The sequence below is a fragment of the Gymnoscopelus braueri genome (assembly GCF_963280865.1).
Source record: "Gymnoscopelus braueri genome assembly, chromosome: 7".
Classification (NCBI taxonomy): domain Eukaryota; kingdom Metazoa; phylum Chordata; class Actinopteri; order Myctophiformes; family Myctophidae; genus Gymnoscopelus; species Gymnoscopelus braueri.
The window spans coordinates 42,704,067-42,723,803 of NC_137608.1; the positions used below are offsets into that span (position 1 = coordinate 42,704,067).

At 43.3% G+C, this 19,737-nt stretch overlaps 1 protein-coding gene across 1 annotated transcript; it reads right to left on the bottom strand.

Annotated features, from left to right (window-relative positions):
* Positions 1 to 640: 640 nt before the first annotated feature.
* dis3l (DIS3 like exosome 3'-5' exoribonuclease) lies at positions 641 to 16,243 on the bottom strand. Its single transcript, XM_080432372.1, has 18 exons — positions 15,990 to 16,243; positions 14,515 to 14,668; positions 13,790 to 13,918; positions 13,135 to 13,270; positions 12,410 to 12,580; positions 11,735 to 11,813; positions 10,496 to 10,675; positions 9,474 to 9,643; positions 8,261 to 8,422; positions 7,764 to 8,005; positions 6,906 to 6,998; positions 5,822 to 6,110; positions 5,003 to 5,238; positions 3,599 to 3,753; positions 2,744 to 2,931; positions 2,065 to 2,210; positions 1,623 to 1,794; positions 641 to 1,145 (listed from the first exon to the last, which is right to left on the bottom strand). Exons 1-18 carry the CDS (start codon positions 16,117 to 16,119, stop codon positions 837 to 839), a joined length of 3,141 nt encoding a protein of 1,046 aa, XP_080288498.1. The 5' UTR covers positions 16,120 to 16,243; the 3' UTR covers positions 641 to 836.
* Between the last annotated feature and the right edge of the window lie 3,494 nt (positions 16,244 to 19,737).

A 19,737-nucleotide genomic window follows, 5' to 3' on the forward strand; every position in this document is an offset into this window, starting at 1 on the left:
ATAGACTGTCACTTTAAAAGGTACTACACCATGAATTTGAACTTTTCCTTCTTTTCTGTGTGTTTTTGGTCTCCCCTACCTCTCTTCTATCCCCCAAAAATACCCCAGTTTGAGCACTCAGGCTTTCACAGCATATCTGGGGTTTTATGTAAATTGGTCTCCACACAGGCCAAACTGATTTGCCCCTGCACGTGCCGTCACAAGCGATACAATCCCTCCCGTTTTTCAGTTCCAACATAAAAAAACAGAAAAAAGTACTTGATTCAGTGCCAAAAAAGTATTATATTATATCACCCCTGTGCCAAGGCCAAAAATACATTGTAAAAAAAAGTGCTTAGGAGCCGAGATACCGCCTTTTTCAATAAGAAGTTAAACAAGAAGTGAATGGAGCAGCAAATCTTCAAATCATCATATCTTGGGTTCTGAACTTTTTTATTTTATTTTTTAATTTGTTTTTAAATATATTTGTATTATAAAAAAAATTTTTCATGACGTCGGAGACGTCGGCGACGTCATTGGCACTGAATGAGTTAAGTACAGTACACAATGTTTTTGCATTCAATTAAATAAATAAGTGAACATTCTTGTCCAAAATATACACCGGGTTAATGTGGTTAAATGAGAAACTCAGCCATTGGTTCCAAACATGCAACTTTAATTCAGAATAACAAAATGAGCTGCCAGGTAGGTTTTATTGTTCCTCTTCACATCTCACTATCACTAAAAGGATATACTTGATAAAAAATTCATACAGTGTAATAAATGATTGAAGCACTAATGTTTCATCAGTGCCTACACTAACCCTGAGGTCAAAGAGTCCTGATCATTATAGAAAACTATCTGGTCGCACAGCTGGACAGGTCCATCAAGGCCAGCTCTCTCACTTCCTCCAGGAGGGAGTAGAGATTAGGGACTTTACTCTGGCGGAACTCTCTCTCCTCCTTGGAGAGTTCGGGGCCCCGGGCGGCCTTCTCCTGGGCCTGCTGGGAGGCCTCCTCGGCCTGGCGGACCACCTCCTGGACCAGGTTGGGACGCCCCTGGGTCTGGGTGCTCTGGGGGTTGAGGCTCTGGTGGGGCTTGTTGCTGATCATCTCCATGTGGAGGCTATCGGAGTGGCAGCGGGATGACTCGATGGAGATCCGCACCTGTAGAGGACAGGGCACGTATTACCTCTAACTGGAGTTATGCGTAATCTACACTCTGTCGTACGATGTGTCCCGTGACTAAAATGGCAGATCTACAAAGTCACAATACAACCACATAGATTCACTCTAGTCTGTCTGTTTTTATGACTGTTTGCAGAATAACTCTAGTTCCGATGGGTGCACTTCCATGGGAATCAGTATGCTGTCCAAATTAAATGATTAGCTTTTGGGTAAACAACAGCCTGTGACATCAGTCTTGCAGTCTATGACATATCTATGACAAAGGACTCCAAATTTGGGCATGGTTTCAGCAGATCTACAGGATCTATTATATTATAATTTTTCAAATGAGGCTTAAGTGATTCATTAATACATTAATTAATTCATACTGTATTTTTCTAAGTTTGGATTCCGGGTGAGACACCACATTTTCCTTTGGAGTCTCGAGCTGAAAACGATTGGGAAACAGTGACTTACAGTGATGTGATTAAACAGGCTGAAGGTGGAGATGCCAGAGCTGCTGGTGGTGCTGATGTGGTCTGGATGTCTTTGGATGGAGCCACTCTGCCACTCACAGCTGCCGTCCGCTTTCACGTTCACCACCTGGCCCTCGCGGCTCCTCATGTACACCGCCCCCTTGAGGCCATACCTGGTGTTGAAGGACGAGGTCAGTGTTAAGAGTGTTGCTGTGCCACACTAATAATTAGATCCTCGAGAAAAATGTGTGCAAAAATCCTTGGTCAAATGGTCATGCGGGCTAAAGTCCTTGATTTTGCGATGAAATGTGCAGGTTTTTTTATGTGATTTTATGCGGTAAAAGAAGAAAAGAAGCTTGCTGAGAAGAACAGATCTTCAAGCTGACAGCGCATTATGCGATCATGGGAGTATGACTTGAGTTCAATTCATCATGGTGTCTTACTGTGGGACAAAGACCAGCACGCCGTTGGCTCGTATGGCGTAGATGACGGCATCAGCCACGCAGTCCTGGTGCATCTGAGGGTCTTTATCTTTAAAGTAGAGAACCTGAAACAACTCGGTAGACAACTTCTGGGCCTGCTGGGCCGCCTGCGCAAATCAAACATGAGCCAACAGTTAAAAACAGCTCAAATCCATTATTTTCAGCAAGTAAAACCAACAAAACACACATTTGGCTTTAGGCTCTTCTTCAGACAAAGAGGAGTTTATCGACCTCTATCATATGGGAAAGTACAACCCCAATGGAGATTGATTCAATCGTTTCATTTTATTTTTTTCCCTTCCTTTATAATTAAATTAAATTGCAATTTTACCCATTCCCAATTTTTCTCCTGATATATCAGTTGTATCTGTCTTTCTGTTTTAATATTTTATCATTCATTACCTACTTTTAATCTATGCATTTCTCTGGATTCATGTCCAGTGGTATGTCATGCTACTATAAAACTGAGAAAACTCTGTCTGGCTGCATCCATTTTCTCCTCCTCCTGGACCAATCAATCTGATAATGCACATGGGCATTGAGCACTGTCATAGGCAGCCAGTGAAGACAAAGAAATTACAGTAAGTGAAATAAACAAATGTTGTTGTAAGCAAAAATAGCCCAGGTAAATATTGCAGACCCTGTTTTTGCAGTTGATGTGCTGCGACATTTCTTCCAGCTCTTTGTTTAGCACTGATGTCTTGCTGGGGCCCTTGGGGACCTCGCCCTTGTCCAGGTTGATGGCTGCAGTGAGGAGGCGGTGGACCACTATGTCTGCATAACGCCGGATAGGTGAGGTGAAGTGTGTGTAGCGGTCTAGAGCCAGGCCTGAGACAGAGAGGGGGGAGATGGAGAGAGAGGTTCACGAAAAAATACTTTAAAGTAATTTATTAACCACTTAAACACTATATTCCTAGGTGAGTCCACCAGAGGTCTATACCAGGGCTGCTCCTTTTTCCCCTCTACACTAAATTTCTTCACCGAAAATAGCTGATCTACAAGCTCACAATGTGTCACATTGCGGCGGAATGCGACGCATTGTGAGCTTGTTTCAGAGGAATGGTTGCCCTCAGAATAATATATAATATTATATAATATATGTGTTTAAAACATACTTTTTGGTAATTGTACTGTCTGATTCTCTAAATGTTTTATTTCTTACTGTATTGTACGTGTTTTTATATGGCTGCTGGTACTTTGACCTGTTTCTCTTGTAAAAGAGATTTCTGATCTCAATGGGACTTCCTGGTAAAATGAATGAATTAATTAATGCCCTCATGCCTGCTGATAGTACATTTTTGTTTTTGTTTGCCCCTTTTACATTGTTTGTTTTGCAGATGTATACTCCCCACTGTGCACCTATAGCACACCTGTCCGCAATGGAAAGTCGATAACATTTTGTGATCATTCCTGAGGTTTCTTCCCTTCTTTTCCCATGAAAGGGGTTTTACGAATGCAATTTCATTGACTATGATGAGAAACAGTGTGGCAGTACCGTAGTGGTAGTACTGATCTTGAGGGCAGGATCCAGTGGAGAAGTAGAGAGCATTGGACATGGCCTGAGTGGCCATCAGTCTGAGCAACCTGTTCACCAGAGGGTCCTGAGGGTCCGTGGCACAGTCCAGAGAGTCAGCTAGAGCTTTGTTGGACCTGGTGGAAAACACAATGCTCAACATGTTTTCAATGTACACATCTCTGATTTACACTTTTACCTGAAACACCCTCAACCTAGTCACTGCTTGTGCAACAAAAATAACTAATATTTTGTCCAACATCTTATATATTTTTTTACCCATGTGCTATAAACCTTTAACAACAGCAGACAGAGTCTTGACCCCAAGTCTCCCATTTTACAAATTTTAGCCTTCATTTATCAATCTAATGCAGAAACCAGCACAGATCCAAGTGCAGAAATCATCTCACGACAAGGTTCACGTGTGATTTATTAAACGGTCTGATCTCAATCACAGCGTAAGAATGGACAGATGTTGATAAATGTTGCGATAAGTGACATTTACTGTAAATACCATCACGCCCCAGAAATGTTTTTGGTTTAGAGGTCTCGACCCTAGAGTTTGCGAAGCGTAGAAGTAGAAAACGGCCTAGAAGAGAAACTTCATGGAGACTGCGGTGAATCGCAGACAGTATGAATGCTCAAAACTCAGAACACTAAGAAACGCGTAGTGCGACGTGTCGGTCGACACTTCAGAATCAGAAATCAACTTTATTGTCACATCACAGGTTTACAGGCGTAAAACAGTGGGTGAGATTTGTTTTTGTGCAAGCTCCATCGTTTTATTGTCTCTTTTGTTATTTCCATAAAAAGAGAAATAACAAAAATGGACACTTTTCCTTCAAAGCAGGGTTCTTAAATTTTCACACCAAGTACCCCTTAGCTGAGAGAGACGAAGCAGGGACCCCAACTACATAGTGTTGCAGAAACCTTTTCATAGATTTCATAGATGGCTTCATAGACTTATTTGACAGCACTGCCATCAGTGTGTAAATGAATTGACTTATCTTTTCTATTAATATGTTCATTCATGTTAATGTGTATTTTCAGACCTTTAACCCTCAATACTTAGTAAACTTGACCGTTGGCTCTGTACTTGGTCTGATCTTTTTTCCCCTCTACACACCAAACCTCTTTGCTGAAAATAGACGATCTACAAGCTCAGAAACGCCTCGCACGTTGTGAGGTTGTAGATCAGCTATTTTCAGCCAATATTCCCCTCAGAATAGAGATTCTAGGGATCAAGTGGCTTTAAAAAGAAAAAGAAAAAAGTTCCTATCACACAAAGATTTGGCAGCCCTCCTGCAGTAACTCTGAGGACCCCTAGGGGTCCCGGACCCCCTGTTGAAGACCCCAGCCTCAAAGCATGAATTGGCCTTAAGTCACCTGGTATCAATGGCGTAGCCCCTAGCCTTGGCGCTGTCGACCAGCTGACTGAAGAACTCCTGGCGCGGCGGTGGGTGGTGACGCAGCAGGGCGTGCTGAGGAAAGCTCTCCTGGATCTTACGCGCCACCCAGTGGTTGGCGTGGATCATGCACTCGGCCACGGTCTCGTGGACCTCGAGCGGCTGACGAGGGACCAGGGCCGTGATGTTCTTCTCCTCGTCCAGCTGAGCACGCACCTGAGCAGGGATGCAAAAGGGGACAAAACTCATTTCGAAATATGATCAGGGGTGCAACAGTTAATGGAACTATTCTAACTAATCAATTTAAGTGATTGTAAAAAAAAAATAGAAGATACTTAATTGTTTTGGGGTTTTGTTTTTCTTTTCTGCCTTTATTTATAGTGGAAAGTAGAGATTGACAGGAAACAGGGAGAGAGAGATGGGGAGAGACATCGTCGGGAACGGGACTTGAACCCGCGATGCGTTGTCAGGCTACATTATAGCCTAGGTGCCCGGACCTCTACGCCAGCGGGCCAAGATACTTAATTTTTATAAAAACAATGACATTTTGCTTGTTTTATTTCCATTTCTTAAAAAAAATTTAAATAGCAGAACTAAAAAAGAGTTCTATTAGCTTGTACATCTGCTATTTGTGCTATTTTTGCACAACACCGCTGTACAACAAAGTCTAAAATAGGGCTTAAGTGGTTAGCCAGACGGGAAAAAAACGATTATTATCTCGATTATTCGATAAATCGAAAACGTAATCGATAGAATAATCGCTGAGAAAATAATGGATAGTTGCAGCCCCGAATCCTACCTCCACCCCCTCCAGCTCCAGTGCCCCTCCTCTGTCCCTCTGTGCACGGAGGTGCCTGGCTATGTGCGTTAGCATCTTCAGAGCCTGGATGAGTTGGGCCAGCTTGGCATCCCTCACATCGGCGCCGAGCTGGGCCAGCTCTGGCACCTGCGTCTCCTGTCCGTTGAGGAGAGCCTGGGCCAGCTCGTAGTGGAGCTGGTAGGATGAGCGGATCAGGGTGCGGCCGTACCACACTCTGTTCACCTCTAGGGTTTGTGCATCCAGCTCCCACAACACACTCATGGCGTACCTGCATCAAATACGTGAGTTCAGTCAGTGCATGCGCACAAACAGCTGTTTTTTATTTATTTATTTAGATCTTAAACATATCCTCATTGTCAGGCAGAAACTTTGTATCTCCATATTTCATCGTTTTTTGTTTTTTTCCTAAAATAATGCACCGTTTCATATTATGTTTTATGAGCGAAGATAGCCGATCTACAAGCTGAAAACGTGTAGATCGGCTATTTGTTCTATTTTTTCAACCTTTTTTTCCACCTATAATGACAGGCCCAAAACAGGGATGCCAGGTTGAAAGTGGTTAAGCCTGTGTGTGGGTTTTATAAATATTTAAAAGTAGGGTAAGTGATTTTTTTTATAAAAAAAAAAAAAAAGGTTAAAGTACTATATTCTGATAGTAATCATTGCTACAGAGCGTTTGTTCGGTCACAGGGGTCTCTCCAGCTCTTTAGTAAACAGAATATAGTACATTTTCAGGTAGGTTCTGTTTAATAAAGAGCTGGAGAGACATTGGAGACTCCTTATTTGGACAGGACACTATAGTAACGAGCACTATCAGAACATAGACCCATTTTGCAATTATTTGAATAATTGCAAATCACTTACCCTACCTTTAACCAATAAAAAGTATCAACAACTGGCTTGTGACTAAATAATAACTACATTGGATCAATTGGAACACTAAACACTGAACACTACATTTTTCTAACTCCTGAAATGTAGCGGTTTTGGACATACAAGGTTTCCGCCCGGCAGTGACGACATGCATCCACAACCCCCCAGTCCCAAACACCGTATCACTGACCTGTCCACTCCTCCTAGCAGAGAGCAGAGGTCTGCACTGAGGACAGCAGGCAACATGTCATACCTCCGGTCTGCCATGTAGTACGTAGTAGCCCTAGAAACACAGGACAGGAAGTAGACCATTAAACCGTTACTTAGCAGTATGACAGCGTCACACGCCACAAATAGATCTATAAGCACGGACACAGCATCGTGTTATGAGCTTGTAGATCCAGGGATCTCCTGCATAGACACATTTTGGGGGGCTCCAAAAGAGGTTTTTTGTACCAAAGTCTATAGAAATAGTACCCAATGCCTCCCTGCTTGGCACTTGGCACTCAACATCAAGGGTTGGATTGGGGGTAAATCCCTGCGACATACTAGCGTCATGTCCCAGGGCTGTACTTCTACATCAAGCTGCCTCACGCTACCGAAAGTGCCTAAAGTAAATAAATCATTAGGAAAGGTTTATGTCATTCGACGTCCTAGTCACTGCGGAAATAGTCATACAGTGCATGTCACTGCAATTATGACTTGAAGTTGACTTGAAGACTTGAAGTTTAGTTTCATGGGTTACAACCCATGAAACTAAACTTTGACAAACTGACCTTTTGAAATCACCAACTTCCTCTATTTGTTAATCTAGCTGTCTTACTGTCCCGCTATCTGTCTGTCTGTCTTAAGCCTAATTTATGCTCCATCGCGCGATGGCGTCACTCGCCGAGAACAACCGAGAATAGCAGACCTTGAAGCTGTAGGTCGGCTACTCTCGGTCCGCAACACCACCGCCCGACTAAGTATCAATCAGGCTTTATAGTCACCTGTCTATCTGTCTCTCTTACTTTCATCTACCTGTCTTACATACATCTATCTGTCTTACCTAGCTCGCGCCTCCAGGTCGGTGAGTGATCCCTCAGTGACGAAGTGAGTGACGTCAGCGATGTGAACCCCCAGCTCCAGGCGCTTGCCTCCAGGCAGCGTGCGCACAGACAGAGTGTCGTCCACGTCCTCGCAGCCCAGCGGGTCGATGCTGAACACCAGGTGGGTGTTTCGCAGGTCATGCCTCTGGGCAGGGTCCACTCTCCATGGGTTCTCTGCAGAGTTCACTGGCATCTCTCTCAGCTAAACGCAGAAACATAAATAAACATGAGCCCCCTCACACCACACGCAAACGCACACACACACAGTCCAGTAGTTTGCTAAATTAGCTGGCCACACACAGACACACACACACAGGGGCAAAAACATAATCTCCATCCCTGGCCTGGCAAAGATAATGAGCTAATAGCTAGATGTGGTATAAGGCATCTAATTTCCTTCAGTTTAAAGTACAGTATTTGGACATGGTCGTTGATAAAATAAATTAAAGAATCAGACCTGGGCCTCTGAGAAGGGAGGCACGTGAATGCAGTTCTCTACAAGGATGGTCTGAACCTCTGTCTCAAGCTCTCCAGCCCGACCCAGCACCCGCACACTGTGGCCATTGGGGTAGAGTGAGGTGCTTTCCCACGAGTCGATACGCACCACCACTCTGTGGTCCTACACAGAGACAGGAAGGAAGGGCTTGAGGCATTCTCCATCAACAGTACACATGGATTTTCATGATCTCATCTAAAATTGCACGCATGATCAGGGTGCAACAACCACATTAACACATTGAATGCCAATCGCGTAGATCTACGCGAACCTATTTAAAGCCGCAGCGTGCCAGTCGCGTAGATCTACGCGAACCGCCGATTCCCATGTTAATCGCCCAAGGTGCACTTTCCGATTTTTTTTGATCCATTTCCGTTTCCGGTTTTCGGTCGGAAACGGAATTATTCGGGTTCCGGTTTTTTCGATCGTATCCGCTTCCTGTCTGGGATCCTGTTTAAAACTCGATTTTCTCGGTTTGTTGTTTTTCTCCTCGCTGATCACTGTTTAGCGTGTATCGGCTGTAGCTTCAAGATGGCGGCTCGCATTTGGAAACTGTTTTCGCTGGACGTTTCTCACGGATCCGCTGTGTGTTTAGAACCAAATGAACGCGCACTTTTAACTTATTTAGCGAGGTCTGTGGCGACATGATAAAAACAAAAAAACAACAATAAAACGCTGGCACTGGTGAGTACATTATGAGATTAAACTCTGGCATGGAATGTGTTAACCATGGTGTCCCTATTTTTGGGCATGTCGTTACTGGCAGAAATGAACACAAAGAGGCCTATATGTTTAATGTATACACTTCGTACGCCAGTGTTGCGCAGATAGCAGATATACTAGCTCACAACGTGTCACACCACGATGCATGGTGAGCTTGTAGATAATGTAGCTAATTTGATTGGACGCTGATAATTTGATTCCGGTAGGAGACACAAAGAGTCTCCTTTGTGTCTCCTACCGGAACCGCTGCCTACCGGTCCGCTGGTCATCAAATTATTGGCTTAGGAATGTGACAAAAACAAAGCAATATCCATGAATTCAAGTCTCCATGGGTTGACTAATCGATAGAACTATCCCTTTAAGTGGTAAAATGGCCTTCTAAGTCACTAATGAAGCAGCGAGTACATGAAAGTACACACATCAGCAGCAGCAGGAGAGAAGTAGATCTGACCTGCAGAGCCTCGGCCTGCTGAGTGCTGATTCTGATCTTGGGAATGCGCTGGTCCCAGGGTATGACCAGGATGCGCTGGGAGCTCCTGCTCTGGGACTGAGTCTCCTCTCTGGGGGGGAACGTCACCACGTAGTCCCTCCAGTTCCTCTGCAGGATCCCCACCACACGGCCTGCAGCCAGGGAGTCATTTCACGGGTTAACCCATGTAAACGTGATTCTAAAAATGCCTTCTAAATCCTAATCAGTTTTCTGAAAAACTTATGTTGCTATATATCAAACTGCCCACAAAAAGTTCGGAAACTTAACTTCGGTCGATTATTTCTCCCCTAGAGGCAAACTACCTTGTGGTAATGATGCCATAACAGGTTGCATCATGTTATGGCATCAATACCACAAGGCAGTTTGTGGTAGTTTCACCAAGTCTCAGACTGCTGGCTCACACAATTTTCAAAAGCTTCCAGCATACAGTGGAAGTGCTGAAACTGCAAAGATTGTAAAGCAGATGTCCGCCTCCCTCCACTTCCGTTTTGCAGGAATATACATTTGTCTTTCTGAAATCGAATTAGTCGAAGCACATAGATTGCTACTTAAGAAATGGAAATTCAAAAATATATTTGAAATAGATATTTTAAAATATACATTTGTGAACGGAAATGATGAACAGATAACAGCTTCATGTCGGAGATTGTGGAATAGTGAGGCTTGAGAGACTAATAAACTAGACTGCCCCAACACTCCTGATTTCGTGTATAGAGGGGCGGGTGTACAGAGCCGGCGAGAGATTGCGCCTGATCCCATTGGTTCACCGATCTGTCCGTCAACCCCCGCCCGTTAACACAACATTACGAGCGACGCCCACTGCACTCTGGTTGGTTGGGAAGTGAAACACTTCCTCATACCGAGTACACCGACGCGCTGGGCCAGGCTTTTATTTTTTAGCAAAACTAAACAATAAAAGCCTGGAGATCGAGGCTACTAATAAACAGTCTCGACTGACAATATCTTCTGCATGCGTGTCTCACCTGTGGGCATGGGTTGGCTCTGGGTGTCCTCTCCCGTCTTCTCCTCCCCCGTTCCCTCCGTCAGGGATGTAGCCTTTCCTCTCCATTCACTCTTGGGCAGCAGCTCCACCACGATCGTGTCGCCGTGCACGGCTCTGTTCCGATTCTTACTGCCACTCACCAACACATCGCTGTTCATATCTGGTATACAGAGAGAGGGAAGGAGAGGATGACAGGGGGAATATGACAAACCGAAAGGAGGAGGTCTTTTTTCCTCCTTTCTCCTGAAACTGCACTACGGACTGAGTAGTGCACTGTAAAATTCCACGCCCGAGTGTGCAAATCTAACAAAAATTAGACCCTTATGGGTGCAAATGGACTCTTTCGTGTGCAATTGTAGCCAATCATTTGTTGAAATACACTGTATTTTACAGTGTAGGGCCTGCTTGCTGTGTGTGATGAAGAATGGAAGTGGCTGCCCTATCTGTGGTCTGTGAAAGATGCTTAATCCATTGGTTCTTAACTCATTGAGTGCCATTAACGTGTTTCACATGTTTTACCGCTATGGTGCAACGTGCCATTAACGTGTTTCATGTGTTTTTGTTTTTTAGAACCCAAGATATCATTATCTGAAGATTTGCAGCTCCATCCACTCCTTGTTTAACTTATAACTGAAAAAGGCTGTATCTCGCTTCCTAAGCACTTTTTTTTTTACTTAAAAAAAAAATCTAAATCAAAATCGTACTGGCCAGAAATAATTCAGGCACTCAATGACTTAAAGGGATAGTTCACCCCCAAAATGACTTTTCTATCGATAAGTCACCCCATGGAGACTTGAATTCATACAGGGGTTCTTGAAGGAGTTTCAGGGGGTTCCCAGCTAAATGATGGATAGTTAGGAACCAAATGGACCCTTATGGGTCTGTAACTTTGTAACCGTAACGGGTCCATTTGGTTCCATTTGTACACTCTCAGAGTTAAATTAACATTGATTAAATTGATATAAATTAAGGTCCCAGAGATAGAAATGCCATTAAATGGGGGTCCGTAGGCTAATGCATGTCAAACAGGGGGTCCTTGAAATCAAAATGGTTGAAAATCACTGGCCTAAAAATCTTCTCTTATGGGGGTCCTTGGTATATCTTTTCAAATGGGGGTCGGCGGCCTAGTAAGTGTCAATTTGGGGGTCCTTGAAATGAAAAGGTTTGAGAACCACTGGCTATTAATCAACATCCACATTTGGTCGCCACTGCTTCACACCTGTGTTCTTGTTACTGGAACCCTCCATTCTGAGGAAGGCCTCATGCTGGGCCCGATGCTTGTTGACATTCAGAGTGCCCTGCAAAAATAAATGATATCCTATAAATGAAAGAATAAATAATAAAGGAGATAGCAAAAGTATCTTACTGTTAATAATATCCTCAAGGGGGTGGTAGATAGCAGGCCAGTAGTATGAATATGAGAATGTGAGAGGAAGGAGTGTGGGCTAACATTGCTAAAAGTGGATTTTCAGTGATTTTCTCAGTGTGCATGTGCTTTGCACTCCCCAGCCAGGTTCCCACCCACAAGCACTGCCAACTGTGTTCGTTGGAGCGCCTGGCCAAGCCAGAGGCACCATGGTGGAATCGAACCCCAGTCTCCCCAGCTGTGGGCAGGAACTTCACAATTTTGCACATGTTTGAGAACCACTGGGTTATACTATCTGTGTGGTCCCCACAAAGTTAGTAAACATGGGGGTGCCGATGGCCTAGCGGTTAAGGCGCGTACCTCATGTAGGCCCAAGCCCGGTGACCGTTTTTGCGTGTCAGTCCCTGTCTCCTGTCCCTCACCACTGTACTATCCAAATAAAGGCAGAAAAGCCCAAAAATATCTTAATTGTTTATCTTTATGTAAAATATGGCTTGTTCAAACAAATACACACACACACACACACACCTGAATGTATCGTCCAGACTTAATTCCAGCCTCCAGGATTTCAGCAGGCAGGTGCTCTGCATACTCCCTCTCTGTGCTTTCACTCTCCTTCTTCTCTTGCAAGGCCTGGGTGATGGAACAGTACAACTCCTGTGCTGCCTGCAGCTCTGGCCAGAAGTTCTGCAGATAGTCCTGACAAATACATTGGGAGGAAAACATAGGAAAAAGAAATGCTGTAAACTGATCATGCAAAAAGTGGTCTCATTGGCCAGATTATGTTCTGTAATGAGGTACATAACGTAACATTGCACAACGCATATCATAGGAAAAGATTCACAACAAAAGATTTAAAACATTTTTCATGCAGAACGTAGATTCTAGTAGCATTTACCGGTAGATACAATGTTAGCCATTACAGATGGCATAATAGTCATCCTTCCTTGTACAAGGCTCTTGCACTGAATGCTCAGTGCGAAGATGCCCCATAGTCATGTTGATTCTGTATAGGCTAACATCGTTTCACAATGGTCATTGTTTGGCAAATGGGAGCAAATGGACCCTTACTGGTCTATTTGGTTCCATTTGTACACTCTTCAGAGTTAAAATAACATACTGTAGCGGTTTTACTGTATTTGAAGCACCGTCCTTGAGAAATTATTAGCAGACTTATGGTCATAGGAATTTGTCGGCTACTCAATTAGTTGATTTAATCAATACGGAGACCAGCCTTTTCAGGATAAGTATACCTGAATGGAGATGACATAAATTCCAGCGTTGAGGCTGCTGTATTGATCCACGGCATCCTTGTCCTCTGTTAACATCACCACAGGCTTAAGACCTGCCAGATGGTTGTGGTACCACACTGCTGCGCTGTACACACACCTTAGGTCAGACACACGCGCGCGCACACACACACACACACACACACACACACACACACACACACACACACACACACACACACACACACACACACACGTTATTTGACTTGTCAAACTTTTCGGTGAAAGTCCCCACCTAGGGTGTATTTATAATTCATGGTGAATCTTGAAATACTGAGTTTAGTCAGAGAATCTCAGTGCAATTCAAAGTTAATCATAATATATAATACAAGAAAACAAACCACCTATGGCTTTTATTTCTAAGCCAGTGATTGCATGCACTGACCGAGAAGACTAGGGATGTGCATGTCTAACTAAAATCTAATTAGAAAAATCCGCTGCTCTGGCGACTTTTCTTTCTGAATATTTGCCACGCCTAACAAACAGTCTTCTAGCAAATCCCTGCCTAGAGAACACATGTCCTGCGTTACAGCCAGGACAGCGAAATGTGCTGCTAATGACACAGGGGTTGGACACACTGACATAGAGAGAGGACACTGGGGGAGCATTGAGCACTGACCTGGTCTGCCACTTGTCCTGGCTCTCTCCCTTCTCTCTGGGACAATACGAGTACTCCTGGAACTCATTGGCAAAGAGCACGCAGTCGTGCCGAGGGTCCTTCAGGAGGCCGCGCAGACGGTTGTACTGCCTGCTCAGAATTGAGACACGGGATCAAATATAGTCAGCACCAGCAAGTCATTTTTTGTTCAGCGTGATGAATTAAGATGATTGGTTTAATTTAAGGAAGGTCCGAGTCAGATTACCAAATTGTTAAGAGACTGCTTTTAAGCATTATTGTTAGATATACAATAGCCTACACCTTTCACCCTCTCTCTCTCTCTCCCTCCCTCCCTTCATTTCTCACCCTCCAAGACCACTGATTACCGATGTCTTGCCAGATATTTATTTTGATACTTAAGATTTGATGAACGTTTCTATTAGAGAACGTTTAACTTATATCCAAATAACAAAAATAAAACACAAATAACTTTATTTTTAACCACTTGAGCCCTATTCAAAGATTTAAAAATAGCAGATCTAGAAGCTTACAATGCTTTGAACAAGATGCACTGTGAGCTTGTAGACCTTGAAACATTTTTGAAAACTTTTGAAAACTTTCTTCTACGACCAAATGCCCAAAATTGGATGCCAGGTTGAAAGCAGTTAAAAACCTGGACACATCGGCTACGCAATTGCAGATATCGTCAAACCGGGCTCTACTACACACTATAGCTGTGAATGTACCTGCGTCCTCTGCTGTGCTGTACAGCCTGACAGGCGGTCTGTGTGAACACGATGCCCTGGAGCTCTGTGAAGTCCAGGATCTCCAGGTAGTCCCCTGCTACCCCAGCATCAGGCACCACGTAGTGGGTGACCTCTGCTGACAGCACCTTGCCATCTGATTGGAGGAGTGTGGGAAGAACAGCACAGTTTGGAGAATCAACAGGGTTCTTCAAGCCATGGAAAGTAAACTCCGTTTGGAGTCCCAGGGGATTATGGCAACTGCCAAGTTGTGCCAAGCCCTAGCGTTCGCATGTAACCTCAACGTTATTTGCAGATTAATCCGATTTCTAGTACACTTCCATCTACATGTGATATGCGTTTTCAACCATACATTCTTAACCACTTTGCCTGGCGTACCTATTTTGGGTATGTCATTATTATAGACAAACATTTTCCCCCAAAAAATATATTTTGTTCTTTTTTTCTCAGCATTAGAAGATTGTGGAAGAGTTGTCTGGTTTGAGAGACTACACACACACACACATACACTGCACAGTTCCAGTGTCCGCTCAAGACTCCAGACTGGATCAGCAAGATGATATTGCAACAAAAACCTTGTTTTGTATGGATTTTTATAATGATGTGCCCTCAGTTGACTATCCAATGTTGATCGACTAATGCTGATTGATTAAAAATATGAGTGACTGAAAAATGTCACTGTTCTGTTGGTTTGAATTGTTACAAGAACCTTTGTAAATGTATGAAACCAACCTAGCCTTGGATCATAGATGTTTTATCGAGTCTATCTTTTGCTTTTAGATACGAAAGCAAAAGTCAGACTCGATAAAATACTATGATGGTCTTGATTCAAGGCTAGAAACCACCCCAACAATGTTTAATACACAGTTAAATCCTATGCGTTCTCAATCTGTAACTCTGGGGGAACCAATTGGACCCTTGGGTCCATTTGGTTCCATTTGTACACTCTTTGTCTCTCAGAGTTAGATTACTGTAATGTCTGTAGATGTCTATCTTACAGGAAATATAAAGTTCACACAATTATAATGAGGCTCTTGTTGTGTATCAGCATTATTATTTCTTTCTTTTTTTTCTGCGATTTGGGAGGGAAAATAAATCTCTGTCAGACAGGCTCTTCTTGGTCCATACTAAACGCCAGATATCAGACATGAATACATCTTTTATTAGCCATGGTTCACATGACGCTTGTAGTCATGGTATGACAGTCATGTTTCAGGGCTAATCTTTTATATGAATGAACAAATCAATGGTTCAGCCTAGCCTTGGATCAAGACATATTATCATAGATGTATATTATCGAGTGTCAGTCTGACTTTTACTTTCGATTATAGATATGTAAATGTAAAAATCGATAAAATACATATAGTCTTGATCCAAGGCTAGGTTCAGCCTATAGCCATTTTTTTTTGTATTATCACAATATTATTAATATTATTATTATTATTAATATTAGTTACCGTTAGCACAGCCCGCCTGACACAGAGCATTGTAGCAGGGAACATGCTCTCTCAGGTAATGTTCTCGGACCACCCGAAGCTTGCGACCTCCGGAACACTTCAAGTGCACGATCTTCTCCGTCTTGATCATAGTGTTGGATCCTATAGTCCTACAGAGCCATCATGCGGTTACATTGTTTGTTGTTTTGTTTTGCCATCAAAGCTGCTGGAAGTTTTGCTCTGGAACTGTAAACAGTAAACAGCGACAGACCATGTGACGCGTTGCATTCTGGGTAATGGTTTCTCAAAGTGGGGTCCGGGGACTCCCACACGGGTCATGACACGGGTCCGTGAGTGGGTTTTTAGGGAGTATGCCAGCTAGTATGCCACTAGCCTTGGATCAAGACTATCATATCATAGATGTATTTTATCGAGTCTGACTTTTAATTTCGTATCTACAGTCTTGGCCTTTAACCCCCAGTGCGTCCTGCACTTTCACCAGTAAAGCCCGTACTTCTCCGTACATGTACCAGAAAGATATATAAGATGCTTACCCGGTTGCCCCAAATGTTAGCTCACCCTCGGAGTCTTTGTGCAATGTATTAGTCTGTATTTTTCAATAAAGAAGTGTTTTAATCCCGTCTGTGTCCGATTCTGTCGGAAGTTCCCTGTAATCCTCAATGGGCGGTAGTGATAGGCGCATCAGATGAAAGCCAGAATTACACTCAATGTAAGCAGGAAGTAAACGAGGGGGGAAATGGCGTTCAGGCACAGTCGGGATTAAAACACATATCTATTTAAAAATACGGACTAATACATTGCACAAAGATTCCGAAGGGCGCGTTAACATTTGGGGCAACCGGGTAAGCACCTTATATTTTGCATTTGTACATGTTCGGAGAAATACGGGCTTTACTGGTGAAAGTGCAGGACGCACTGGGGAATGCAGCCCAAGATAGCTCTGGACCAGAGCTAAACCCAAGACTATCGTAGATATAAAAATGTCAAAATCGATCAAATACATCTATGGTAGTCTTTATCCAAGGCCAATATGCCACCATTAAATAGACCAACATGTCTAAAGGCAAAAAAATCATTGTGTAATTCTGAATGTTGCTTTCTTTCATATTTCAAAAGACAACATTTCCCACAACTTTTCACCAACTCGCGCCAGTGTTTCCTTTGGCCACTAGATGGAGTCATTGAGAGACCCTGCTGACCTACGAGCAGTCTATGGCAGTAGTTCTCAAACCTTTTCATGTCAAGGACCCCCAAATTGATATGTGCATTTGGCCAAGGACCCCCATCTGAAAAGGTTGTGGTCAAGGGATCCCCAGAAGAGAAGATTTGTGTTAAAAAAAAACATTTTCAATATTTTTCGCTGTGAGCTTGTATATCTGCTAGTTTTGAATAGACAACATGGATAAAGTGGTAGATTGTGACGCTATATTAACTACTTTTGCTGGGGACCCCCTGGAACCCCCCAAGGACACCACTTTGAGAACCATGGGTCTATGGAGCAGACCAGACATAATAGGTCCTCTGGTAGTTGTCTACTGGTTGTGCCAAGGATCCACAACAAGGCTGCTTTTAGCCACTAACTATGGCTTCTTGCTTTCAGAGTGGCAGAGATCGTAGTTATTTTTAAAATAAAACTTAAGATCCACAGACTCTATCAAGAGGCACAGGTATGAAACACAGACCCTTGTGAAGTTCTGGATTGAGCAGAATTCCCAGGAGCTTACAGTAAACGCAATGAAGCGTTTTTTTTGCAACAATGTATCTCTGTGAGAGTTCCACGCTGACATATAAGAAGAATAAGTACGGGTCAAGCTTGGAGCGGGAAATGTTATGAGACTCTGTCCCTGTCCACCACTAGGCCATATAGCCAGCAATAGACAGACTGTGTGCAACTCAAGAAAACCCCAAATCTTAGCCCATATCTCCAACTGACACAACAGTGGTCTTGTCAGGATTCTGGTCCCTGGTTCACAATCAGTTGATCTTTCCCAGGCCCTGTCACTAAGCGTCTCCTATTGAAACGACCCCAGGCTCGGTTGATCGCCATACACACCAGTGACTGATCAGGAGCTAGAGTGACTGTCTTGGAATCAGAAGCCAAGGTTCCCGGTTCGATCCCCAGCTCCTTCTGGCTGCGTGTCAACGTGTCGTTGAGCAAGACACTGAACCCTTAACTGCTCCTGATGAGCAGGTTGGTGCCTTGCCAGGTTCCCTCCACCATCTGTGAGTGAATAGATTGGAAACAATATTTCATCTGCCTTAGTAAAAGACAAAATGCATGACACCTGCATTACCAAGGCAGTCAACTCCCCCTTTGTTTCCGTTGTAGTCAGTGTGTGTGTGTGTGTGTGTGTGTGTGTGTGTGTGTGTGTGTGTGTGTGTGTGTGTGTGTGTGTGCCATAACAACCGGTGGATTGGCCTCCAGGCCTCAAGATATTTAGAGAGACTTCAGATGGACTGATGCGATATGGTGAGGCAATCATTTTGACTATTGAAACATGTAACACAGTCCTGAACTACACAATAATACAACTGATTTAACATATATTGTCGCTGTCTGGTGGAAACTTTGCATCTCCAAAACCCTTTCTTTCCAGGAAATGGAAAAAAAGAATCTGTGTTCCAATGTAGTTATTATTTAGTCACAAGCTCTTGTTAATACTTCATTGGTTCAATAATATGTATAAAGCCCATAGACACATTTAACCACTTTCACTTTGTTTCTGCCCGACACCACCAACTAGGTATCTGATTATCTTTTTTATTTTTTCAAATATGGGCAAAAAATAAATAAAATAAATAAATGAGTCATGATCTATTACCATTCATTCATTGGCTGAAAGGATCTATGTGTGAAAAACTTGAATAATGAACAATGAACAATGTTTATCTGTCTTTGAAACAGAGGAGTGTGGCTGTCCTGAACTAAAATGTCTCTTTACTGAGCCAAATGTCTTCCAAGTGCAACAATCAGGTATGTGGCCTTCACAAAATGATAAGATTAGACTATGTGTACCGGAGGAAGATTTGTTTTCAACACAGAAACACATTAAGACAGTAACATATGGTAAACGCATAAAGACAGATTAACACACAGTAACATACAGGTAAACACATAAAGACAGACATACAGATAAACACACAATACATAGAATATCCATACATACAGTATAGACATACTGTACATGGCAGCACCACATTGCCAGCAAAGCATTTTGTTGAATCACATGGACCCCAGCATCCCTATTCTGGGCATGTCATCATATTAGGCAAACATTCTGCAAAAATAAACAATCTGTTTTCACCAAAGAGATTTGGTGAGAGGGGAAGAAGCAGGGGGCAAGGACAGAGCCCTGGGGGACACCGGGGACAACAAAGTATATAGAGTTTGAGTGGTTAATCACATGAACCCTAACGTCCTATTCTAGAGGACAACTCTTTGCGTAGTGAGCTTGTAGATCGTCTATTTTTGGCGAAGAGATTTGGTGTTGCCGTGGAAAAGGAGGGGCCCAAGAACAGACCCCTGGGGGACCCCGGTCAACGAAGTATAATACGTAGGTTCAATGGTAGAGTGGACAAAACTCCTGCTAAAAGTGTGTTTTTTATTTCTTCCCATTTGAAAGGTGGCGGTGATGTGTCATTGTGTTCATATCTGACTTTGGGGGTGGGAATTGCCACTGATTAGAGGCAGTCCTACTTTAGTCATCACTTCAAATAAGTCAGCGCACAGGCTTAGAAACTTTCACTC

Bases quoted from the DNA above. Each gene is read 5' to 3' on its own strand.
- dis3l (XM_080432372.1), bottom strand. From the start codon at position 16,119: ATGATCAAGACGGAGAAGATCGTGCACTTGAAGTGTTCCGGAGGTCGC. The intron at 13,919-14,514 runs GTACATTCACAG...AATTCTGAGCAG, and splicing joins CAGCACAGCAGAGGACGCAG to GCAGTACAACCGTCTGCGCG. The intron at 5,239-5,821 runs GTAGGATTCGGG...ATCCCTGCTCAG, and splicing joins TGGAGCTGGAGGGGGTGGAG to GTGCGTGCTCAGCTGGACGA.